Raw genomic sequence first — 27,104 nt, forward strand, 5'->3', positions numbered from 1 at the left:
TCCAGCCGGTTCCATCTGAATCGGCCGAAGGTGGTCTGAATGGCCGGGAGTAGCTACGAGGGTCGGAAATGCATGCTTTTTGGCGACCATCCGTAAAATAGGGTCTACTTTGAGATAGACATGGAATGGCGCCGTTTGGGGTGACCCTCCTTGTAGCCGCTTCACGAAAAACACATGTCTTTAGCATTCAAAAAATGAAAAACGGTTTTTGAATTTTTTACAGTGTTTTCAAAAACCGGCCGATTTCGTCGCGGCGGTCGTCTGTGGTTAGGGTTTGAGTCATGTTTTTAGCATGCAAAAAATGAAACTTATATTGTTTCATACATGAGCATGCACAAAAACCCATAATTTTATCTTTCATCCATGAGCATGCATAAAAAATTCAATTCCCATCAATTACTAAACTGAATATTCATAATTAAGAAATTGACATGTTTAGATGACACTGTCATACAGCATCCATGAGCATGCACAAAATAAAACCTGACATACTTAACATTGAGATGTTCAGATTACACTAACAAGCTTAAACCTAACATGCTTAACATTGCCACTTCATTTCCTAACATCTTCACTCCTCCTTCTCCTTCATCAACCTGATGCGCTCAGAGTGGCGAATCCCAACGTGGATGTACTCCTCTACCACAATTGGCATGGTCTTGTCGCCAAGCTGTGGGATTGCAGGCGCCACCACCATCCCGAGGTCATTGTCAGGCACCACCGTTGCGAGGTCATCATTGGGCACCACAATCGCGAGGTCGTCATCAGCCACCATAGCAAGCTCGTCATCCGCCACCACCATAGCAGGGTCGTCGTCAGCCACCACCATAGCAAGGTCGTCATCCGCCAGCACCATAGCAGGGTCGTCGTCAGCCACCACCATAGCAAGGTCGTCATCCGCCAGCACCATAGCAGGGTCGTCGTCAGCCACCATCATAGCAAGGTCGTCGTCAGCCAGAATAGACTGCTCCTCGTCATCCCTGCTCTGCTTCTCGTCATCCCCACTGCTGCTCCCATTGCCTGGCCAAATGCAACAAAGTGTGAACATGGTGTTGTTGTCGTGCAGGTAGAGGAAGCCAAAAGGACAGGAAGAAGAGAGGTAGAAAGCTTACTGGCATCGTCGTCGTGCTGGTAGTACATGCGGCACATGTGTTGTCGAACATCTTCACGGTGAACATGGTGTCGCCGTCGTAGCGGAAGACAAGGAAGTGCCCGAGCTGTAGCTCATGGGCGCGGGCGAAATGATCCCAGCCGGGCCCTATGTACATGTGGCCTTCGCCATTGAACACCACCAACACGTCCCACAGCCTGCGAAGCCCGCTGGCGGCCTCCCGCAGCTTCACTTTGTGGGGCTCACGGCCGGCGAGCATCTTCGCAAACTTGTCAGGCAGCCTCTGCAGCAAGGGTCAAGTAGTGGTTAATTGTGCCAATCAAGCACTAGACAGCAGAGTGATGATAAAGAGATGAGTGATGATAAATATACCTGCCTACTGCAAGATTTCTCAATTACGATCTCGAAGAACTCGAAACCTTCCAAGCTAGCCATCTCACTTCTCTGAAAAGTAGTAAACAACAAGTTACCATAAACAGGACTGGACATAAATAGGAAACAAGCACTTCAAAAAAGTAGAATATCAACATTTCAGGTAACCACAACAAGAATAACAACAGCAACAGCAACATCAAAATATTGTTTCTGAACATTGGCATCAAATCAACACAAACACTGAATTAACATGCACAAATATACTACAATCAATATATAACAGCCAACATTTCAATCCATGGACACCAAATGACAGAAAAGGTATTAAGGCACATGTTCAGAAACCATCAAATTTGGACAGATATGTTCATAAGTGGAGATATATATATAGTTTACTTCAGAAACCATCAAATTTGGATAGATATGTTCATAAGTGGAGATATATGGACAACAACCATCAAATTTCTAACATCTCCAGTTTACTTCAGAAACTGAACCACACAAATCATCGAAAGAAACAGAAAACAATCTCAATGTTCAGTCACACTGCACAAATATTCAATCTCAATCTCAATGGCAAAACAATTTGCTACTATAAAAGGACCATATCTGCCCATATCTACAAATGAACATATCTATATCTATAAATGAACATATCTTCCCATATCAAATATCTATAAATGGGCAGACATGTAGATATGGCAGATATCTACATATCTAATCCAACATATGGGCAGATATCTGCATGAACATATCTATATCTATAAATGAGCATATATGAACATATCTACCCCTTTGCATATCTATAAATGAACCATATGGGAAGATATGAGTCTGATCTTACTAGTGTCGGAGCCAAGTTGGATATTTACTACATGTGTTTGCCAAGGCCTCAATTTGGAATACTACTATAAATGGCAATGGCCTCAATTTGCTACTACTCTATCTTGGCAAAAACAAGGACATTTCTGATGGCAAAAACATCAACATCACTCTGTTTTCTTCTTCTACTCATTCCATATTTTGCTAGCACCAAAAACATCAACATCAACAGGGCCTCAATAGTAGATAAGAAACCTAATCAATCTACTTTAACTAATTTGAACCATATCATATTTTGCTACTAAGTTAAGAGGAAGGATTCAAATCATATTTTGCTAGGTCAGTCAGCTTAGTTGTGGGCTTAAAAATTATCTAACCCAAATTTCCAAACGAACCCTAATCCAAGGCCGGAACAACACCACCCCACCAACTCCCCCTCCATTTGAATCAAACCCTAACCGAATCTAATCCCTAATCCATTCAAACCCTAATCGAATCCAGTAAACAGCAGCAGAAAACCCTAACCTATCAGGAGAGGAAGGAGTTGCGGGAGAGGAAGGCAGCGGATTCAAACCTCCAGCGATCGGCGGCGACGGTGGCAGAGAGGAAGGAGATGAGCTGCGGCGGCGGCGATGATGACAGAGAGGAAGGAGTTGCGGGAGAGGAAGGAGTTGCGGGAGAGGAACGAAAAGAATGGGGAAATGAGAGGAGGAGGGTCCACTTGTCAGTTGCGGGAGAGGAGGGTCCACTTGTTTGAGAGAGAGCCAGTCTCTCCAACACATGTAGTTTCATTCGGGTACATAACCAACAGTCTGTTCCTAGCTCAGTGGTAGTGAACGTGTTGAAACAAGCCCTCGGTCGTGGGTTTGAGCCCCCGCTGGCGCATATTTTTTGGCCGTGCGCATATTTTTTGGTAGCTTGGGTAGAGTAGAAAAATGGCCCACTTGTCAGCGAGTGGGTCGAGTGGCCCACTTGTCAGCGAGGTGTGTGTTTGATATTTGACTAGTTTGATGAGTTTAAAAGAGATGGCATAGAGGAGAAGACCAGTAGCCTCTTCCTAGCCCACTGGTAGAAACACAGTGAAATGAGCGCACGGTCGTGGGTTCGAGTTCCCGCTCGCGCATATTTTTTTGCTCGCAATGAAATGGAGCCGCGCGTGGGATCAGACGGCTGTCTGATGGAGCGCGCCCATGTAGTGCAAAATTCAGTTAAAACAGCTCTGAAAACATCTTCAGTTCACCAAAACAACATTCAGACATCATCATTTTGCACCAAAACAACAGCCCTCCATCACATCATTTTTTACCAACAACAACATCTTCATCATCACAATTAAAAACAACATCACTATTTTGCACCAACATCACTATCTCTAAAAATAGTATGAAAAATAGCTCTGAAAACAACATCTCAATTCAGTTCAAAAACTTCAGGATCATTACAACATCATTTTGCATTACAACTTTAGGATCATCACAACCAAAAGCTCTGACCAAAACTAAGAACATGGCACCAAAACTACATCACTAGAGCCACTATGCATTTTGCGCCTCCATCACTAGAGCCATCATGATCACCAAAACTACATGATTTTCCCTGAAACATCATGATCAACCATCATCTGCCTCTCCATCACTACAACCATCAGTCTGATGCATTTTGCTACCTGGAGAAAATTGTAGTACAAAAACTACATCAGGAACATGTAGTAATAGCATTAGCTCACCAAGGAGACCAAATTTACCTTCGCTACTCATCGTCGTTGATACGAAAACAAGGAACTCTATGCCCACTCATGTTTTCCTCATCATCACTACAATATTGCAGCATAGTATGATCAGTCCTGTTTTCCTCATCCTCGCTCTCATGTCCATCCGCTACCACCTTTCTTCTTTTCTTGATGCCGTCAACTGTTGCAGTATCAACGATCACACATTCCTGGTCCCTTCGCACTCTGCTTTGCACCGGAACTTCCATAGAGTCATCATCAGCTTGCAACTGAACTTCCGTAGAGTCATCATCTTGGTATGTTAGTCCACCATCACCGGGGCCCTTTTCCACTTCAGCTTCAGTCACACTCCACAAGTGTCTGTGCTCAAAGTTTTGCACAACTCGCCATTTCCCGTGCAAAAGAGTGTCTGGCAGATAAAACACCATTTGTTGCTTGTGTTGTTAGAATAAAGGGATCACTCTTATACCAGCACCTTGCAGTGTTGATGCTTTTGAAGTGGCCATCATATTTGACAAAAGAGTCTCTCTTCTTCTTGCTACCAAGCTCAAACCAGTCAAAGCGATATAAGACAACCGAGCGATGGATGCCTCCACTAGAGTTGTACTGCAACTCTACGATGCTTCTCAACTGACCATAGAAGTCAATGATCTCACGATCATGTGACCCCTCAATGACGATTCCACTATTCTGTGTCTTCCTTTTTTCCTCGCGGTTAACGGTGTGGTACCGGACACCGTCAGCAATGCATGCTGAATACACTCTCACTCGCTTATCCGGTAAGCATGCCAAAGCAAATAGATCATCACTGACCTTCTTCTCCTCATGCAACTTTCCAATCTGCACAAATAAATCATTTAGCAAACAATGGTATTTAACAATTGGTGAATAACACAGAAAACATCAAACATGTGGCTAAAGATCTCACATGATTCTTAAACCAATTAGCAAACCCCTTGGCAACCCTTTTATCAACATTGATCTTGCTTTCTTCCTGATTTAACTCTTCCTTGCATTTCCTGCAATGCAAACAAAACATGTGAATTAAAACATTAGGCTGGTGCCAACCCAAGCAGAAAAAATATATAATGAGTGCACAAGATAAAACATACTCGATATATGGTAGAACCTCGGCACAATTGCTGAGCACATACCAAACCATCTTGTCATACTCATCACCAGCCTCCAAGTATTGTGAGGCTCCAAGAAAGTTCACACCATGGTTGAAAACAGAGACATCACCACTTTGTGAATCAGACCGCTCTCTATTTATGCCCGGCCGGTTCCATCTTGTTTGCACATCGCCAAAGTATCTAGAGCAAAAAGTCAAGCACTCGTCAACGACATATGCTTCAGCAATAGAACCTTCAGGTCTTGCCGTGTTTCGCACATAACGCTTACAAGTAAGCAGCCTTCTTTCGATTGGGTACATCCAACCATATTGCACGGGGCCTCTAAGCATTGCCTCTTTTGGTAAGTGCACCGCCAAATGGACCATCACGGTGAAGGAAGCTGGAGGGAAAATCTTCTCGAGCTTGCAAAGAATAATTGGGATTTATTTTTCAAGTCTTTCCAGGACAGTTAACTTGAGTGTTTTGCAGCACAGTTCTCTAAAGAAATTTCCCAGCTCAGCAACCGCTTCATATATATCCTTGTCCATGATTCCTCGGAGGCCCGTCGGTAAAATACTTTGGAGGAGGATGTGACAACCATGGGTTTTCAGTACTGAAATCTTGAATCCATCAGAAGTAACACACTTTGCTAGGTTAGCAGCATAACCATCTGGAAATTTCACCGCTCTTAGGAATTCACAGAATGCAAGCTTTTGTTCTTTACTCATTGTATACCATGCTCGTGGCATTTCAAATGAATCTTCATCTTCATTGTGTTGTAGATGCAAATCTTCTCTTATGCCCATGTCCTCCAAATCAAGCCTAGAACTAACCGTGTCCTTTGTCTTCCCTTCAATGTTTAGAAATGTCCCTAGCAGATTCTCGCATATGTTTTTCTCAATGTGCATTACACCGATATTATGCCTTAATTTCAGATCAGCCCGGTATGGCAGGTCCCACAAACAAGACCTCCGGTCCCAACATTGACCTTCCTCACGCTTTCTTTTCTTCGCAAGCTTTCCTGGTCTCACATCTTTCACCTTTTCAAGTTGCTGCTCCAGCTCTTCTTTAGTGAATTCAGCTGGCTTGTCACGGGTTTCATTCTCACCATTAAAAACTTTGCTTCTTCGCCAGCGATGGTTTCGGGGAAGAAAGCGGTGGTGCCCAATATAGCAGATCTTGCTCATTCTCTTTGAGCAAGGGTCTTTGTCACAATGGACACAGGCCTTATAACCCGCTGTGATCCTCCCAGACAGAGTGTGTAGAGCCGGGAAATCATGGATGGACCATATGATTGCAGCACGTAGATTGAACTTTTCTTCTGGACTCAAGGCATTGTATGTAGGTACACCAGTCCAGAGATGGAGCAGTTCTTCTATGAGGGGCTCCATAAAGACATCAGAATCCTTTCCTGGAGACTCTGGACCCGGGATAAGCAATGACATCATGAAGTTGGACTGATCCATGCACGCCCATGGTGGCAGGTTGTACGGCACCACAAAAACTGGCCACATGCTATAAGACGTGCTCATGTTACCAAACGGATTAAACCCATCTGTGGCAATGCCAAGTTTTATGTTCCTTGGAGCTGCAGCAAAATCTAAAAGTATACGGTCAAACTCTTTCCATGCCTCTCCGTCCGCTGGATGGCTCAGCTCATTGTCCACAGGTTGCCGTTTCAGCTTGTGCCACTGTACCTCACGCGATGATTTCTTCGAGATGAACATCCGCTGCAGCCTTGGTATCAACGAAAAGTGCCTCAGTACCTTCTCTGGTATTGACTTCTTCCCATCAGCATCTTTCCACCTAGAGGCATTGCATTTTGGACAATTGTCATGCTTTGCTAAATCCTTCCGAAACAAGACACAGTTATTTGGGCACACATGTATTGACACATAACCTAACCCCAGCCTGCGGATTATGCTCAGTGCTTCATCGTAAGATCTGGGAACACAACTATCAGGGAATTGCAAGCTCAAAAGGCGGAGTATTGCGTTGAATGCAGCATTGCTAATCCAGTAGAAAGACTTGATGTGGAGTAACTACACAGTGAAGGTAAATCTTGAAAATTTACCCCCTTCATGAGCTACGCGCTTCGCCTCCTCTAACACCTCAGCAAACAATGACTTCTGTCCATCAGCACGATCTTCAGCATCGTACAAATCCTTCAATAGGTCAGGAAACATATCATCTTCATGCCCATCCTCTTCCTCCAAACCAGCATTATCTCGCAAAACCTTTTCCATGAAATCAATGCCAGCATCACCACCACCCATCATATGAGGGGCCTCTGTATCAGCTTCAAAATGTTGAGGTTGTCTGTCTAAAGGTTCTCCATGATATATCCACCTATCATAGGTGCTGGACATCCCATTAAGAAGTAGATGATCTTCCACTCTTCCTTGAGCCATTCTTGAACGGTTGAGGCATTCGCAGCATGGGCAAAGAATGTGAGCATCGTTGGCAAAATTTGCCCGAACAAATGCAATGAAATCATCAACTCCTTTCATATGTTCTTTCAAAAACTTTCTAACTCCTTTTCTAATCCAGCTTCTGTCCATCTGCCAAAGACAACAAATTGTTGCAACTTAGCAAATCAATCTAAGTGCATCAACATTAATTAATGAAAATGGATGGAAGTAATGAAAGCTAAAATTCCAGAAAATTTTATATGCTAATTGCCTAACCACAACATTGAAACAAACCAAACTATAAATCAAACCAACACTGAAATTGGCATGAATTTATGTTGCAGAGAAGGCTAATTCAAATTAAACCAAACTAGCTAGCTAGCTCCTAACAAATACTATGTTGTTTTTATCAATTACAATTACAATTATCCAACCAATCTGTAGACAAACAATTGAAGACCAAAGACTTGTTTCTGGCCTTGATAAATGAGAGGGGTTAACAGATATTGGCAGGGATTAAATCCCATCTAGCTCAACTTCCCCCCAAATCTTAACCGAACAAGGCTTATAATTAACTAACAATACATCAAGAAAAATTCATCAGTACAATATCTAACAGTACATCAAGAAAATTCATCTATGCAATATCTACCAAACAAGCAAGCTATCTCCTAATTCCTAACAGTGCATCAACAAAATTCATCTATGTTGAAGAACATCTGACAAAATTCATCAACAAAATTCATCTATGCTCGGCGACGAGGTGCAGATAGTGAGAGAGGAGAGGGGGCATACCGGGAGGTGTGCTTGCGGCGGCGGCGAGTCCCCCATGCTCGGCGAGCCTCTCCTTGCGTGGGCGTCGTTCCTGCGCCCGCCCCCACCACCGCAGGTGGCCCACGCCCCTGCTGGTCGCTTCGGCAGCCAGCCCCGCCTCCACACCCGCCGGTTGCTTCCGCTGCTGCCCCCGCCGATTTCCTGCCCCCGCTCCCACCACCGCCATGGGCGAGGTCACTTGCGGCGAGGTCGTGGGCGAGGTCACTTGCGGCGAGGCCGTTCCTGCCCCCGCCCCCACCACCGCCGGTCGCCCCCGCCCCTGCTGGTGGCTTTGGCAGCCGGCCCCGCCCTCGTCCACCAGCCACGCCCCTGCCCGCAGCACGCCGCCACCTGGTCGGAAGACCTAGAAATTTTTGGCTAAGTGTTGGCTCTGTCCGATCCTGGGAATAGGTCCCACTTGTCAATGACTTAGATTTGGCAAGAGACAACCGCCGTTTTATATAATATGCAGAGCCATTCCGCTAGATGGACAACAATCCCTCTCTAGCCTAGTGGTAGCGAACAAGTTAAACAGCGCGAGGTCGTGGGTTCGAGTCCCGCCTCGCGCATCTTTTTTACTAACAAATTTAGGGCATGTCAAGTGGGTCCCTCCTGTAAACGAGCTCTTGTTGAATATACACATGTAAGCAAAAATGACAACTAAGCACTCCACATAGGCGAGACTGCTGAGGTGGCCGCCTAATCATACAACTGCATTAAAACTCAAGTGTAACAACCATTCATATTGGTCGTAATTTGTTAGAAATGAGGCACGAACCAGGGCTGTCTGCTTTATGACCATCTCCTCTAATGAAATTACGACCTTTCTGACCAGAATGGTCGTTATGGGTTAGGGTTTGGAGCCCGCTGAACAGCTTTTGACCAACTGGTCTAAAATGGTCATAAATTTATGACCAATTCTTCCAGGGTCACTGACAGAAGGTCATAAGTTGACATATTTCTTGTAGTGCTATTCAAATCAACACAAAGTACTTCAAAGAGTGCCCCAAAGTTTCTACCGGAGAGTCAAGACGAAAACGTGTGCCAACCCCTATGCATAAGTACACAAGGTCACGGAACCCCCAAGTTGATCACCAAAACATACATCAAGTGAATCACGTGATATCCCATTGTCACCACAGATACGCACATGCAAGACATACATCAAGTGTTCTCAAATCCTTAAAGGCTCAATCCGATAAGATAACTTCAAAGGGAAAACTCAATCCATTACAAGAGAGTAGAGGGGGAGAAGCATCATATGATCCAACTATAATAGCAAAGGTCGCGATACATCAAGATCGTATCACCTCAAGAACACGAGAGAGAGAGAGAGAGAGATCAAACACATAGCTACTGGTACATACCCTCAGCCCCGAGGGTGAACTACTCCCTCCTCATCATGGAGAGCACCGGGATGATGAAGATGGCCGCCGGCGAGGGTTCCCCCCCCCCTCCGGCAGGGTGCCGGAATAGGGTCCCGATTGGTTTTTGGTGGCTACAAAGGCTTGCGGCGGCGGAACTCCCGATCTGTTCTCTTCTCTGATGTTTTTAGGGTATATGGACATATATAGGCGAAAGAAGTCGGTCAGGGGAGCCATGAGGGGCCCAGGGGGCAGGCGCGCCTCCGTGCCTCGTGGCCACCTCGAAGCTTCCTTGACTTCAACTCCAAGTCTCCTGGATCACATTCATTCCAAAAATCACGCTCCCGAAGGTTTCATTCGGTTTTGACTCCGTTTGATATTCCTTTTCTGCAAAACACTGAAACAAGGGAAAAAACAGAAACTGGCACTGGGCTCTCGGTTAATAGGTTAGTCCCAAAAATAATAATAATAAGTGTTTAATAAAGCCGATAAACATCCAAAACAGATAATATAATAGCATGAATACTTCATAAATTATAGATACGTTCGAGACGTATCAGCATCCCCAAGCTTAATTCCTGCTCGTCCTCGAGTAGGTAAATGATAAAAGAAATAATTTATGAAGTGTGAATGCTAGCAGGTGCACAAGTTTGATCAATGATAATTTCAATCACCTTTTCTAGCATCATTATATATCATAACAGTAGCTCATCTCATAAAGCTTCTCATGATCAAGTAACAAGCTATTCACATGTTAAAGTATAGATCATAAACTTTCTTGAAAACTAGCAAACCGTGTTATCAGTCATCAGACAAATACAGTTCATCTTATTTTTAGGAAGAGTCTATGTTAGAGCTTTGATTTACCAAACCCCACATACTCAACTATCATATAGTCTTCCACAATTGCTAACACTCACGCGATATTTATGGGTTCAAAGTTTTAATCAGACACAGAGAAAGATAGGGGCTTATAGATTCGCCTCCCAACCTTTTACCTCAAGGGTAATGTCAACAATAATAGCTCATGATGCCTTACATCCAATTGGATATAATATATCAAAATCTTTCGAACACAATGTGCTTGCCAAAGGATAAAATGTAAAAAGGAAAGGTGAAGATTACCATGAATCTTGCATAAGGTAAAAGACAAGAATAAAAGATAGGCCCTTTGCAGAGGGAAGCAGAGGTTGCCATGCGCTTTTATAGTTGGATGCACAAAATCTTAATGCGAGGGAACGTCACTTTATATTTCCACTTGTGATAGGGACCTTTATTATGCAGTCCGTCGCTTTTATTGCTTCCATATCACAAGATTGTATAAAGCTTATTTTCTCCACACTAAAAGATCATACATATTTAGAGATCAATTTTTATTACATGCACCGATGACAACTTACTTGTAGGATCTTACTCAATCCATAGGTAGGTATGGTGGGCTCTCATGGCAATACTGGTTTAAGGGATGTTTGGAAGCACAAGTAGTATCTCTACTTGGTGCAAAGAATTTTGCTAGCATGAGGGGGAAAGGCAAGCTCAACGTGTTGGGCAATCCATGATAATATAATTTATTTCGGATAGAAGAAAACATAACCCATTACGTTGTCTTCCTTGTTCAACATACGTTGTCTTCCTTGTCCAACATCAACCGTTTAGCATGTCATATTTTAATGAGTGCTCACAATCATAAAATATGTCTAAGATAGTATATTTATATGTGAAATCTCTCTTCCCTCAATATTCTTTCATGAATTGTTCAAGTGACCAATACAATGTTTGCTAACCTTCAATAAATTTACCACCTCTACTTCTTATATGTGAAGTCATTACTCCCCATGGGATAAGCATATGAAACATATATAATTTCAGATTTATGATATTCCAATCATTCAACTATTTACTCATAGGATATAAGTGAAGCACACGAGTAAATGACAAACTACTCAAAAAAGATATAAGTGAAGATCAATGAGTAGTTAAATAATTATTTAGCTATGTGAAGACTCTCCCATTTAAGAATTTCAGATCTTGATATTTTATTCAAACATCAAGCAAAACAAAATAAAATTACATTCTAAGAATAGCAAACATCATGTGAAGAAGCAAAAACTTAGGATCAACCGATACTAACCGATAGTTGTCGAAGAAGAAAGGTGGGATGCCAACCAGGGCATCCCCAAGCTTAGATGCTTGAGACTTCTTGAAATATCATCTTGGGATGCCTTGGGCATCCCCAAGCTTGAGATTTTGTGTCTCCTTAATTCCTCTCATATCACGGTCTCCCTAAATCTCAAAAGCTTCATCCACACAAAACTCAACAAGGACTCGTGAGATAAGTTAGTATAAACCAATACAAAAACCTTATCATACTATACTGTAGCAAATCACTAAAATTATTATTCAACATTGCATACTAAATGCCTCTGCATATTTAATAGTCCTATCCTCAAATAGAATCATTAAAGAAGCAAACATATGCAAACAATGCAAACATAACAGCAATCTGCCTAAACAGGACAGTCTGTAAAGAATGCAGCAAGATCCATACTTCCCTAGCTCCAAAAATTATGAAAGAAAATTCCCACTGTAGTAAATTTAAAAGATCTTATTATAAAAAAGTTTCAACATTTTATCACATTCTGACTTTTCTAGGGAATTTTTGCAACAGCGGTAAACTTTCTGTTTTCAAACAACAACATGAAGACTTGTAAAATAAGCATAGTAAAGGCTATCAATGCCACTTTTATTGAAGTGAAAGATGCAAAACATTGTTCTAGATAACAGCAAGCAAATCCTAACAAAATAAATTGACGCTCCAAGCAAAACACATATCATGTGTTGAATAAAAATATAGCTCCAAGTAAAGTTACCGATGAACGAAGACGAAAGAGGGGGTGCCTTCCGGGGCATCCCCAAGCTTAGGCTCTTGGTTGTCCTTGAATATTTCCTTGGGGTGCCTTGGGAATCCCCAAGCTTGGGCTCTTTCCACTCCTTATTCCATAGTCCTTCGAATCCTTTACCCAAAACATGAAAACTTCACAACACAAAACTCAACAGAAAACTCGTAAGCTCCGTTAGTATAAAAAAATAAATCACCACTTTTGGTACTGTTGTGAAATCATTCTAAATTCATATTGGTGTAATATCTACTGTATCCAACTTCTCTATGGTTCATACCCTCCGATACTACTCATAGATTCATCAAAATAAGAAAACAACACATTGAAAACAAAATCTGTCAAAAACAGAACAGTCTGTAGTAATCTGTATCAAACGTACACTTCTGGAACTCCAAATATTCTAAAATAAATTGGTGGACCTTAGGAATTTGTATATTAATCATCTGCAAAATGAATCAACCTAAAAGCACTCTCCAGTAAAAAATGGTAGCACATCTCGTGAGCGCTAAAGTTTCTGTTTTTTACAGCATGATCATAAAGACTTCACCCAAGTCTTCCCAAAGGTTCTACTTGGCACAAACACTAATTAAAACATAAAAACACATCTAACCCGAGGCTAGATGAATTATTTATTACTAAACAGAAACAAAAAGTGAAGAACAAAAATAAAATTGGGTTGCCTCCCAACAAGCGCTAACGTTTAGCGCCCCTAGCTAGGCATGATGATTTCAATGATGCTCACACAAAAGATAAGAATGGAAGCATAAAGAGAGCATCATGAAGAATATGACTAGCACATTTAAGTCTAACCCACTTCCTATGCATAGGGATTTTGTGAGCAAACAACTTATGGGAACAATAATCAACTAGCATAGGAAGGCAAAACAAGCATAGCTTCAAGATTTTCAACACATGGAGAGGAAACTTGATATTATTGCAATTCCTACAAGCATATATTCCTCCCTCATAATAATTTTCAGTAGCATCGTGAATGAATTCAACAATATAACCAGCACCTAAAGCATTCTTTTCATGATCTACAAGCATAGAAAATTTATTACTCTCCACATACGCAAATTTCTTCTCATGAATAATAGTGGGAGCAAACTCAACAAAATAATTATCATGTGAGGCATAATCCAATTGAAAACTAAAATCATGATGAAAAGTTTCATGGTTATCATTATTCTTAATAGCATACAAGTCATCACAATAATCATCATAGATAGCAACTTTGTTCTCATAATCAATTGTAACCTCTTACAAAATAGTGTTATCATCACTAAATAAAGTCATGACCTCTCCAAATCCACTTTTATAATTATCACAATAAGATTCAACACCCTCCAAAATAGTGGGATCATTACTTCCTAAAGTTTACACTCTTCCAAACTCACTTTCATCAATATAATCATCATAAATTGGAGGCATGCTATCATCATAATAAATTTGCTCATCAAAACTTAGGGGACAAAACATATCATCTTCATCAAACATAGCATCCCCAAGCTTGTGGCTTTGCATATCATTAGCATCAAGGGTATTCAAAGAATTCATACTAACAACATTGCAATCATGCTCATCATTCACATATTTTATGCCAAGCATTCTATGTAATTCTTCTTCTAGTACTTGAGCAAAATTATCCTTCCCATCATTTTCGCGAAAGACATTAAAAAGATGAAGCATATGAGGCACCCTTAATTCCATTTTTTGTAGTTTTCTTTTATAGACTAAACTAGTGATAAAACAAGAAACTAAAAGATTCGATTGCAAGATCTAAAGATATACCTTCAAGCACTCACCTCCCCGGCAACGGCGCCAGAAACTGCTTGATGTCTACTACGCAACCTTCTTCTTATAGACGTTGTTGGGCCTCCAAGTGCAGAGGTTTGTAGGACAGTAGCAAATTTCCCTCAAGTGGATGACCTAAGGTTTATCAATCCGTGGGAGGTGTAGGATGAAGATGGTCTCTCTCAAACAACCCTGTAACCAAATAACAAAGAGTCTCTTGTGTCCCCAACACACCCAATACAATGGTAAATTGTATAGGTGCACTAGTTCGGCGAAGATATGGTGATACAAGTGCAATATGGATGGTAGATATAGGTTTTTGTAATCTAAAAACATAAAAACAGCAAGGTAGCAAGCGATAAAAGTGAGCGTAAACGATATTGCAAGTTCTCTCAAAAATAATAACATAATTGGATCATATAACTATCCCTCAACATGCAACAAAGAGTCACTCCAAAGTCACTAATAGCGGAGAACAAATGAAGAGATTATGGTAGGGTACGAAACCACCTCAAAGTTATTCTTTCTGATCGATCTATTCATGAGTCCGTAGTAAAATAACACGAAGCCATCTTTCCGTTCGATCTATCATAGAGTTCGTACTAGAATAACACCATAAGACACAAATCAACCAAAACCCTAATGTCACCTAGATACTCCAATGTCACCTCAAGTATCCATGGGTATGATTATACGATATGCATCACACAATCTCAGATTCATCTATTCAAACCAACACAAAGTACTTCAAAGAGTTCCCCAAAGTTTCTACCGGAGAGTCAAGACGAAAACGTGTGCCAACCCCTATGCATAAGTTCACAAGGTCACGGAACCCGCTAGTTGATCACCAAAACATACATCAAGTGAATCATGTGATATCCCATTGTCACCACAGATACGCACATGCAAAACATACATCAAGTGTTCTCAAATCCTTAAAGACTCAATCTGATAAGATAACTTCAAAGGGAAAACTCAATCCATTACGAGAGAGTAGAGGGGGAGAAGCATCATAAGATCCAACTATAATAGCAAAGCTCGCGATACATCAAGATCGTATCACCTGAAGAACACGAGAGAGAGAGAGAGATCAAACACATAGCTACTTGTACATACCCTCAGCCCCGAGGGTGAACTACTCCCTCCTCGTCATGGAGAGCGTCGGCATGATGAAGATGGCCACCGGTGAGGGTTCCCCCCTCTGGCAGGGTGCCGGAACAGGGTCCCGATTGATTTTTGGTGGCTATAGTGGCTTGCGGGTGGAACTCCCGATCTATTCTGTTCTCTGATGTTTTTATGGTATATGGACATATATAGGCGAAAGAAGTCGGCCAAGGGAGCCACGGGCCCACGAGGGTGGGGGCGCACCAAGGGGGCAGGCACGCCTCCCTGCTTTGTGGCCACCTCGAAGCTTCCTTGACTTCAACTCCAAGTCTCTTGGATCACGTTCGTTCCAAAAATCACGCTCCCGAAGGTTTCATTCCGTTTGAACTCTGTTTGATATTCCTTTTCTACGAAACACTGAAACAAGGGAAAAAACAGAAACTGGCACTGGGCTCTGGGTTAATAGGTTAGTCCCAAAAATAATATAAAAGTTTTTAATAAAGCCCATAAGCATCCAAAACAGATAATATAATAGCATGAATACTTCATAAATTATAGATACGTTGGAGACGTATCATTATGTAATATAATAAAAAAATTACCTCCTGTGTGGCCGTGTCGTATAAAATCTGAGGGTTGGCCAGTCGTCGGCTTTTGCCCCCACGTAGGTAGTACGGGGGTATTCGGGATGGAATCTAAACACTCTTGATCCAATTGTTTGGTCCTTGAAGGAGGTGTTTAGCGCAACGAACCAGGCAATCAGACTATGCGGCTTGAACACCCTCACTTAGCCATAGGAGTTTGACAATAAAAATATTGGCGCAACCCCTAGTATCCGAATTAGGATGCTGTAAACACCTGATCAGGTAAGTACCGATCCCTCGCGTAATGCTGAAAAAATCTCCAACGTTTTGAGACCTCCGAAGAGCTGACCGGCTCTCGCCGCATCGTGACAGTCAGTTTTCGGATTTCTCTACTGAGGTGCTCCATCGGGTAAACTAGGGCACAATCGAAGTAGTTCTCTCTTTACTACCTTAGCCGATATAGCGGAACGTAAGGTAGCAAGCACAAGAGCCGGGCAACCCAACTATTGACCAAAGACATGATTCGGAGCCAATGCATATAATGCTAAATTCGGGGTGCCGAACTGTACTGTAAAAAGTGTTCGAACTTTGTTGCCGTAGTGCGGGGCGCTATGAAGCCCCTGGCAAATGGAAACGTACCAAGGTGTACGGGTGCTATTTGATAAGGTTATCAACAAAAAAAGGAAAACAGAAAAGGAGCAAAGGTAATGAGCTAGGGCCGCATAATTTGGGCCGCAAACTGTTTTCATTGCAATTTTATTAATATGTCAAAGCGCATTGAGTACAAATAGTGCGATAAGCAACAGGCTATTTGACATGCCGCGACCAAGGGACAGCTGCGTGTGGGTCCTGAAAATAGGTAGTGTGATCGTTAAAGAAAACACCTAGAAATTCCCCTCTACGCTTGTGCTTCTTGCCATCTTGGTGTGTTTATCCTTTGACAGGGCCGATGATCAAGCCATCAGGGAAAGCCCGTGGAAAAGAGATCTGAAAAGGGGAAAGATAAACAGTGAAAGTATGTGTGTCCGGGAGCGGTCGAGCCGTATTGCGGATCACAAGCTAGTTATGCCTCCGTCTATGACCATGGTATTTTGAGTGCGTAGTTATGTATGCGCGGTACAAATGCCACCACTTGAGGGGGACTGGGACGGAGGCCAAATTGCTAGTCGAGCTCTTGACGAGCCGAGCTGTCCTACTGCAGAATAGTCATGACCCTCTTGACAATGTCCGGGAGCTTGGCCGTCGAATTAAGGTTCTGCTTGAAAAGGCCGCTCTGTACTTCTGCTGCTAAGGCAGCGTTGTGTTCCTCGGTACGGAGGGAACGTTCTGTATTTCCATTAACTGTGATGACGCCGCGTGGCCCGGGCATCTTGAGCTTGAGGTAAGCATAATGAGGCACCGCATTGCGGTTCGTCCGAGCAGTGCGTGATAGACGCTGCGAAACGGGACGATATCAAAGATTAACTCTTCGCTTCGGAAGTTGTCCGGAGATCCAAAGACAACCTCTAGCGTAATTGAGCCCGTACAGCGAGCCTCTACACCTGGTATGACTCCTTTAAAGGTAGTCTTTGTGGGCTTGATCCGTGATGCGTCAATGCCCATTTTGCGCACTGTATCCTAATAGAGCAGATTGAGGCTGCTGCCACCGTCCATGAGGACTTGCGTCAGGTGGAATCCATCAATGATTGGGTCGAGGACCAGTGCGGCTGAACCGCCATGACGGATACTGGTCGGGTGATCCCGGCGATCAAAGGTGATCGGGCATGACGACCATGGATTGAATTTTGGGGCGGCTGGCTCTATCGCATAGACGTCCCTGAGCGCCCGCTTGCGCTCTCTCTTAGGGATGTGTGTGGGATATATCATGTTCACCGTTTTGACCTGAGGGGGCAACTTCCTTTGTCCCCCTGTGTTCGGTTGCCGGGGCTCCTCGTCATTGTCCTCACTTTGTGATCCATTTTCCTTGTTCTCTGCATTTAACTTACCGGCCTGTTTAAAAACCCAACAATCTCTGTTGGTATGATTGGCTAGTTTGTCCAGGGTGCCGTGGATTTGGCACAGACGATCGAGTATGCGGTCCAAGCTGAATGGTCCTTGATTGCTTCTTTTATATGGCTTCTTCCGCTGACCAGACTCGGAGCCACTGAATCCGGCATTGACTGTCGTGTCATCGGTGTTGTCGCCATTGCTTCGGCGTTTGTGTCTGTTGCATCGGAGCTTGCCGTTGCTATTTTTGCCCTCGGAGGTGCCTATTTCGCTTGCTGTGTTTTTGCTACGGGCCAGCCAACTATCCTCACCCGCACAGAAGCGGGTCATGAGAGCCGTGAGGGCTCCCATGGACTTCGGCTTTTCCTGGCCGAGGTGGTGGGCAAGCCATTCGTCATGGATGCTATGTTTAAAAGCCGCTAGTGCTTCGGCATCCGGACAGTCGACGATCTGGTTCTTTTTAGTTAGGAACCTAGTCCAGAATTTCCCGGCTGACTCTATAGGCTATTGGACTATCTGACTTAAGTCATCGGCATCTGGTGGCCGCCATATGTACCATGGAAGTTGTCCAGGAAAGCTTCTTCCAAGTCCTTCCAGCTGCCAAAAGAATTTTCAGGCAGACTGTTTAGCCAGTGCCGAGTTGGCCCTTTCAGTTTTAGTGGGAGGTATTTGATGGCGTGAAGGTCATCCCCGCGGGCCATGTGGATGTGGAGAATAAAATCCTCGATCCATATCACGGAATCGGTTGTTCCATCGTATGATTCAATGTTTACGGGTTTAAACCTTTCTGGGAATTCATGATCCATTACTTCGTTAGTGAAGAAAAGAGGGTGTGCAGCGCCTCTATATCGGGCGCATCGCGACGTAGCTCCGATGGAGTCTGTCTGCGGTTTTTGGCCCGGGCGTTACTAGGTTTTTCACGTCCGAATAGATAGCTGTCCTCGCGTGTCAAGGCACGTCCTCGCGATCCGTAGTTTGATCTTGTATGTCCTGCTCTACTGTCCAGGTCTTGACGAAGGTCATATATATAACCCCGAGCTGCCTTATCCCTGCCTTTACGGCGAGGTGGGGCAGTCTGGTGTTCGGCTTGAGTTGCCGTTTTATCCTGACCGCGTGGTGGTCGGTCAGCCACATTGCGCGACGCTGGTGCGGGCTCTGGCGCCTCGTCATCGAACTGAGGTAGCAATTTGCGCTTCGGGTAACTTTTGGCTGGGCGTTTAAGGCCGTATTCCTCGGCTGCCAGGACATCGGTCCATCTGTCATTGAGCAGGTCTTGGTCAGCTTGAAGCTGCTGCTGCTTCTTTTTCAGGCTCCTCGCAGTGGCTATTAGCTGAAGCTTAAAGCGCTCCTGCTCGAGAGGTTCCTCAGGCATGATGAAATCCTCGTTGTCGAGGATCACCTCCTCCTCAAAGAGTGGATGATAACTACCATCCTCCGAGTCTTCTTCTATGGCCTGTTCATCAGGGCTAACTTGCCCATCTTCCCGATTGTCGTGTTCGGAAGTTTGTTCATCGGGGTCTTCTGTGTCTTCGGCACCATCCGGAGTGTTATCATCTCCTGTGTCGGTGTTGCTGTCTTTGCTGCGGCGCGATTTAGAGCGGCGACGCTGACGGCGGCGCTTTGGTTGTGTCTTAGGAGGGTCATCCTTCCCTGGGTTCTCCTTGTCGTCGCCGCTATTATCTTCTGGTGCATCCACCATGTATACGTCATATGAGGAAGTGGCCGTCCATCGTCTGGTGAACGGCGGGTTTTGGGCCTCCTCTTCTTCGGCATCGTCGTCCATACCGTCGGTGTCTTCGGAGTCATAGTCAAGCGTGTCGGTTAGGTCTTCGACAGTGGCTATGAAGTGGGCGGTGGGTGGGAAACGAAATTCTCCATCATCAGCCTCCAGTTTAAACCAGATATAATTCGGTTGAGAGTCCTCCGCTAGGGATAGATTCTTTAATGAGTTCAGCACATCGCCTAAAGGTGAGCGCCGGGAGATGTCTGCGGCGCTGAATTCGGCAATCGATGACCGATCCTACTCGACATACGCGGACGTACATGGCTCGGAACTTATAGCCGGAAACGAGTCCGAGGTTCCGGTGACAAAGACATCACCCGAGGTTAGGTCTGTGTGCGGCTCCAACGCCGCGGAGTCTGCGGCCTCCGTGGCGGCGTAGAGCTTCCCGTCCTCGGATGGCACGATCTGCTCCGGATCTAGGGCCAGAGCGGTTACAGGTGCAATTTCCTGAGTATGGTCCGATGATAGATTTAAGTCATGTTCATCGTGCCGACGGGGAGGGACTGCCGCGATCTCGAATCCGTCGAAGATCAGGTCTCCGCGGATATCTGCGACGTAGTTCAAGCTCCCAAATCTGACCTGGTGGCCAGGGGTGTAGCTGTCGATCTGCTCCAGATGGCCAAACGAGTTGGCCCGCGGTGCGAAGCTGCCGAACACGAAGATCTGTCTGGGAAGAAGGCTTCCCCTTGGACAGCATCGTTGTTGACGATTGAAGGAGCCATCGACCTTTTGAGGACGGCACAGTGGAACTCTCAATGAAAGCACCAATGTCGATGTCAAAACCGGTGGATCTCGGGTAGGGGGCCCCGAACTGTGCGTGTAAGGTAGATGGTAATAGGAGACGGGGGACACAATGTTTACCCAGGTTCGGGCCCTCTCTATGGAGGTAATACCCTACTTCCTGTTTGATTGATCCTGATGAATATGAGTATTACAAGAGTTTATCTACCACGAGATCGTAATGGCTAAAACCCTAGAAGTCTAGCCTGTATGACTATATCCTTTTCCGAACTAAGCCCTCCGGTTTATATAGACACTTGAGGGGACTAGGGTTGCACAAAGTCGGTTACAGAGAAAGGAATCTTCATATTTGGTCGACAAGCTTGCCTTCCATGCCAAGGAGAGTCCCATCCGAACACGGGGAGAGTCTTCGGTCTTTGTATCTTCATGGCCCATCAGTCCGGCCCATGGCTAACAGGCCGGACGCCCGAGGACCCCTTAGTCCAGGACTCCTTCACACGTCAAAGCACCATTGGTGACATCATTAATTAATTTGAAACTATGAAGTACTTTGTCTCAGCCATGATCAACCTCAAAGCACTGCCTCTAGTGAGATTTGTACTTTACGCGATGCCTTCCGTCTGCTTAAAGATCAATGTGTGGATCTTAAAGATCTATGAATGGATCTTGACGATTCGTGGCTATCATGCATTCTTTTTCATCTCAAGATCATTCGCATGTTTTATATCTTCACAGAAATATTGCTACCATAGTTCATTAATTCTTAAATCTAGATTTGTTATTATATTTCAAAAAAATCCTTATCTGGTTTTTATTGCCAATCTTGGTAAAAGTTTTTGAAGTTTTCAACTTGCTTTACTATTTTTTGTTAAACCATACTTCTTGAAAAAATAATATTAAGGGCAAACTTCTTTCAGTACATTGACAACTATCCCATGTGTGTTCTTGTTGGCACCATTAAGAAATCCTCTTCCTGGTCCACCAAGAATAAATAGGTTACCTCTTTTAATATCTACTAGATCAAACCCATACATGTTTCCTTCCATTTCTCATGGTCTCCTACAGTGATCCATCAAAACTTTATTAAAACCCATATTCTGGTTTGCCTACATCCATTTGAGGTCTTATACAAGATTTATATGACAACCTTGTTCATATTTCCTTATTTAGCGAAACTCTTCGTTCATGATCTATCAAGAGTAGTTCTCATAATTGCTCTATTTGATCTACCATGTTTGGCCCGAACTTCTTCCACTATCATGCTGACAAACGATTTATCTTATTTTTGCACTAGATTTTTTCAGGATCTAACAAGATTTGCTACTATTCTACAATTCATATATTTTATAGCAGTGTTATTCATCCTTATAAATCATTGGATATTTTCTTCGTGTCTTGATTGATACTAAAGTTTCTATGTTCCTTATATCCTAATTTTTATCTCACTTTTTTTGTAATTTTTCAGGGATATCAAATCGAATTGAAGCATGTTTGCCCTCTCTATGTGTGAGATGGAGGCATTGGAAAAAACAAATGACATGCTTTTATTTTGGGTGTCACACATTTTGAAGAAGAATACATAATGCGGTTAACCTAAAAAGAAATGGAACCTCGGATATGTTAGCTTTATCTTATTTATCCTAATTTTCTTTTGTGTATTTATTCTGTTACTTTTTAGTTAAGTTACACATTTGTACTCCAGTCATAGAATTGAACTATTGAAACACATCTCTCTACCAAACAACCAACGCGTAAAGTGTATCATGTTTAGTTGTATCGCATAAATTGTTTTTTGCAGGAAAAACTTCTAACCTATTCAGCAAGCATAATGGCAGTACAAAGAACACAGAAGTAATTAAAATTAAATCCATGTTTGTAGACCGCCTAGCGATGACTATAAGCACTGGAGTGAGCCCAAGGTACGCCACTGTCATCGCCCCTCCCGCCCTGTAGCCGGGTAAACATTGTTGTAGTAGACAGTCGTGAAGTCATCGTGCTAAGGCCCCAAAGAACTAACGCACCAGAACAACAACCGACGCCAAGGTTTTTTTTCTGATTCCGAATGTTTTCCGGCAGGGGGCGGAATATCAGGTTTTCGGAAAATCTCGGGAATTCCAAAAAAATTCGCCAGAAATTCGCCAGAACATTGTTGTAGTAGACAGTCGGGGCGCACCTAGGGGGCAGGCGCGCCTTCCTGCCTCGTGGCCACCTCGAAGCTTCCTTGACTTCAACTCCAAGTCTCCTGGATCACTTTCGTTCCAAAAATCACGCTCCCGAAGGTTTCATTCCGTTTGGACTCCGTTTGATATTCCTTTTCTGCGAAACACTGAAACAAGGAAAAAAACAGAAATTGGCACTGGGCTCTGGGTTAATAGGTTAGTCCCAAAAATAATATAAAAGTTTTTAATAAAGCCCATAAACATCCAAAACAGATAATATAATAGCATGAATACTTCATAAATTATAGATACGTTGGAGACGTATCATTATTAATATAATAAAAAAATACCTCCTGTGCGGCTGTGTCGTATAAAATCTGAGGGTTGGCCAGTCGTCGGCTTTTGCCCCCATGTAGGTAGTATGCGGGTGTTCGGGATGGAATCTAAACACTCTTGATCCAATTGTTTGGTCCTTGAAGGAGGTGTTTAGCGCAACGAACCAGGCAATCAGACTATGCGGCTTGAACACCCTCACTTAGCCATAGGAGTTTGACAATAAAAATATTGGCGTAGCCCCTAGTATCCGAATTAGGATGCTGTAAACACCTGATCGGGTAAGTACCGATCCCTCGCGTAATGCGGAAAAAAACTCCAACGATTTGAGACCTCCGAAGAGCTGACCGGCACTCGCCGCATCGTGATAGTCAGTTTTCGGATTTCTCTACTGAGGTGCTCCATCGGGTAAACTATGGCACAATCGCAGTAGTTCTCCCTTTACTACCTTAGCCAATATAGCGGAACATAAGGTAGCAAGCACAGGAGCCGGGCAACCCAACTATTGACCAAAGACATGATTCGGAGCCAATGCATATAATGCTAAATTCAGGATGCCGAACTGTACTGTAAAAAGTGTTCGGACTTTGTTGCCGTAGTGCGGGGCGCTATGAAGCCCCTGGCAAACAGAAACGTACCAAGGTGTACGGGTGCTATTTGATAAGGTTATCAACAAAAAAAGGAAAACAGAAAAGGAGCAAAGGTAATGAGCTAGGGCCGCATAATTTGGGCCGCAAACTGTTTTCATTGCAATTTTATTAATATGTCAAAGCGCATTGAGTACAAATAGTGTGATAAGCAACAGGCTATTTGACATGCCGCGACCAAGGGACAGCTGCGTGTGGGTCCTGAAAACAGGTAGAGTGATCGTTAAAGAAAACACCTATAAATTCCCATGTACGCTTGTGCTTCTTGCCATCTTGGTGTGTTTATCCTTTGACAGGGCCGATGATCAAGCCATCAGGGAAAGCCCGTGGAAAAGAGATCTAAAAAGGGGAAAGAGAAACAGTGAAAGTATGTGTGTCCGGGAGCGGTCGAGCCCTATTGCGGATCACAAGCTAGTTATGCCTCCGTCTATACCCATGGTATTTTGAGTGCGTAGTTATGTATGCGCGGTACAAATGCCGCCACTTGAGGGGGACTGGGACGGAGGCCAGATTGCTAGTCGAGCTCTTGACGATCCGAGCTGTCCTGCTGCAGAATAGTCCGAACCCTCTTGACAGTGTCCGGGAGCATGGCCGCCGAATTAAGGTTCTGCTTGAAAAGGTCGCTCTGTACTTCTGCTTCTAAGGCAGCGGTGTGTTCCTCGGTACAGAGGGCACGTTCCGTATTTCCATTAACTGTTATGACGCCGCGTGGCCCGGGCATCTTGATTTTGAGGTAAGCATAATGAGGCACCGCATTGTGGTTCGTCCGAGCAGTGCGTGATAGCCGCTGCGAAAAGGGACGATATCAAAGATTAACTCTTCGCTTCGGAAGTTGTCCGTTGATCCGAAGACAACCTCTAGCATAATTGAGCCTGTACAGCGAGCCTCTACACCTGGTATGACTCCTTTAAAGGTAGTCTTTGTGGTCTTGATCCGTGATGCGTCAATGCCCATTTTGCGCACTGTATCCTGATAGAGCAGATTGAGGCTGCTGCCACCGTCCATGAGGACTCGCGTCAGGTGGAATCCATCAATGATTGGATCGAGGACCAGTGCGGCTGAACCGCCATGACGGATACTGGTCGGGTGAACCCGGCGATCAAAGGTGATCGGGCATGACGACCATGGATTGAATTTTGGGGTGACTGGCTCTATCGCATAGACGTCCCTGAGCGCCCGCTTGCACTCCCTCTTAGGGATGTCTGTGGGGTATATCATGTTCACCGTTTTGACCTGAGGGGGAAACTTCTTTTGTCCCCCTGTGTTCGGTTGCCGGGGCTCCTCGTCATCGTCCTCACTTTGCGATCCATTTTCCTTATTCTCTGCATTTAACTTGCCGGCCTGTTTAAAAACCCAACAATCTCTGTTGGTATGATTGGCTGGTTTGTCCGGGATGCCGTGGATTTGGCACGGACGATCGAGTATGCGGTCCAAGCTGAATGGTCCTTGATTGTTTCTTTTATATGGCTTCTTCCGCTGACCGGACTTGGAGCCACTGAATCCGGCGTTGACTGTCGTGTCATCGGTGTTGTCGCCATTGCTTCGGCGTTTGTGTCTGTTGCGTCGGAGCTTGCCGTTGCTATTTTTGCCCTCGGAGGTTGCCGTGGTTTGGTCACGGCAGATGTCCTAGAGAAAGGACTTAGTCGTGGAGCCATCGCTACGGGTTAGCTTAAAGGGGTTAAAGCGGACAAGGGACGCAAGAGAGTTTTATACTAGTTCGGCCCCTTACGATGAAGGTAAAAGCCTACGTCTAGTTGTGATGGAATTGATGGGGTTTCGATGACCAGGGAGCGAATACGCTTGGCCTAAGTCTCGAGTTGTTATCTGCCGTGCCTGAACCGCCGTCGGGTCGTCCCCTTATATACATGGGTTGACGCCCGTCGGTTTACAGAATCCCGAGGCCGGCTCATAATCGTGTCCGGCTCGGTCTCTGCTACTTCTATCTTACAACACAAGTTTACATATCAACGCCGGTTTATGTCTACAGGCCTTAAACCGGCTTTGGGCCCTGGGCCTTCATAAAGCGTCACCGTCTGTCTTCATGGACTTCAGATACAGATGAACTACTTATGGGGTTAACCCGGCCTCTCCTGGCCGGTTTACGCCCAGTGGTAATATCCCCAACATTAGGCCCCAGATTGATTTGAACTGGTTCATGTCAATCCTCAATACTTAAGAAAACTTCTTCTTCAACATCTTCACATAATCTTGTAAACCGTCGTGACATCATCTTCTAGGACCAAGATAAACCGCCGTGACGTCACCTGTTTCTTTTAAAACTTGCGTATAATCCATCTTCATTAATGAGCCTCCGACAATCGAGGCGACATCTCCGCCTCATATTCAAAAATTCGGCTCCTTGATTGTCGCGCCTGACGTTTATCTTTCTGCCCTTATAAATAGGGCCAGGGGGTCTTTCCATTTTCCCCCTCGTGCCTCTTCGCGTCATCCTCATCCTCGCGACGCCCGAACCTTCGACCTCGGCCGCCGCCGTCAACCTTCGACTGCTGCACCAAGCTGGCCTCTCCATCGACCTGAACGTACCAGAGCTCCTCTGCACGCCGCTGCTACTCAACAGCCTCAGTAAGTCTCCCCTTTCTCTTACCATAGATCTGCACTTAGGGTTTCTATCGTTCATCAGTGTTCGTCGCCGCCCTTCTTTATCCTTATTTACATCCATGGATTAGATCCAAAAACCACATAGATCTCGTGCGGTAGTTGTTTTAGCACCTGTTTGATATCCAACTCATCTCAACTTGGTGGACTTTTAGTATGCTGGAAATTAGGTCAGAATATATTTTGTTTTTCCAACACGCGGTAGATCTGAAATTACCATGGCCAGATGTGAAACTTGTTTCTTCCTTCACTTATACACAAGGAGTACCAGATTGGGCGGTTTAACTTCATATACAAAATGATGACCCAGTAGATACCATTAGTCCCCTGTTGAACCGCCAATGCATTCATCATTGTACTGTTTTCATTGTCAGACTCTGGTTTACGAATAACCAATTCCGGTTTATCAATATGCTTGTATCCTTATACCGCTGTATAATTGTCCACGGTCAATCTTAAACCGGCAATAATCATGTTTCAGATTTCCATTGCCATGGCGAAGCAAGTCTATGAATGTAATTGGGCTCCTTCTCGAGTAACCGAAGAACAATTAAACAATCTTGTTAAAACGGGCACTTTAGCCAAGAAAGATGTCATCCACTGGAGGGTCCCTGGCCCGGAAAGTCCTCCTACACCCAAGGACGGAGAGGTAGTCGTGTTTGCTGATCATCTCGGACGAGGTTTTAGTCCTCCCAGTTCAAAAAATTTCCGGGATGTACT

At 44.2% G+C, this 27,104-nt stretch overlaps 1 protein-coding gene and 1 pseudogene across 1 annotated transcript; both read right to left on the reverse strand.

Annotated features, from left to right (window-relative positions):
• Positions 1 to 370: 370 nt before the first annotated feature.
• Positions 371 to 3,006, reverse strand: LOC120965387 (B3 domain-containing protein Os03g0212300-like). Its single transcript, XM_040391076.3, has 4 exons — positions 2,883 to 3,006; positions 1,484 to 1,555; positions 1,113 to 1,394; positions 371 to 1,020 (listed from the first exon to the last, which is right to left on the reverse strand). The coding sequence occupies exons 2-4, from the start codon at positions 1,544 to 1,546 to the stop codon at positions 934 to 936; spliced, it is 432 nt and encodes a 143-aa protein (XP_040247010.1). The 5' UTR covers positions 1,547 to 1,555; positions 2,883 to 3,006; the 3' UTR covers positions 371 to 933.
• Positions 3,007 to 3,918: 912 nt separating this feature from the next.
• Positions 3,919 to 7,710, reverse strand: LOC120972841 (uncharacterized; annotated as a pseudogene).
• Positions 7,711 to 27,104: the final 19,394 nt, after the last annotated feature.

This window comes from Aegilops tauschii, chromosome 1 (assembly GCF_002575655.3).
Source record: "Aegilops tauschii subsp. strangulata cultivar AL8/78 chromosome 1, Aet v6.0, whole genome shotgun sequence".
In the NCBI taxonomy this organism is placed as follows: Eukaryota; Viridiplantae; Streptophyta; class Magnoliopsida; order Poales; family Poaceae; genus Aegilops; species Aegilops tauschii.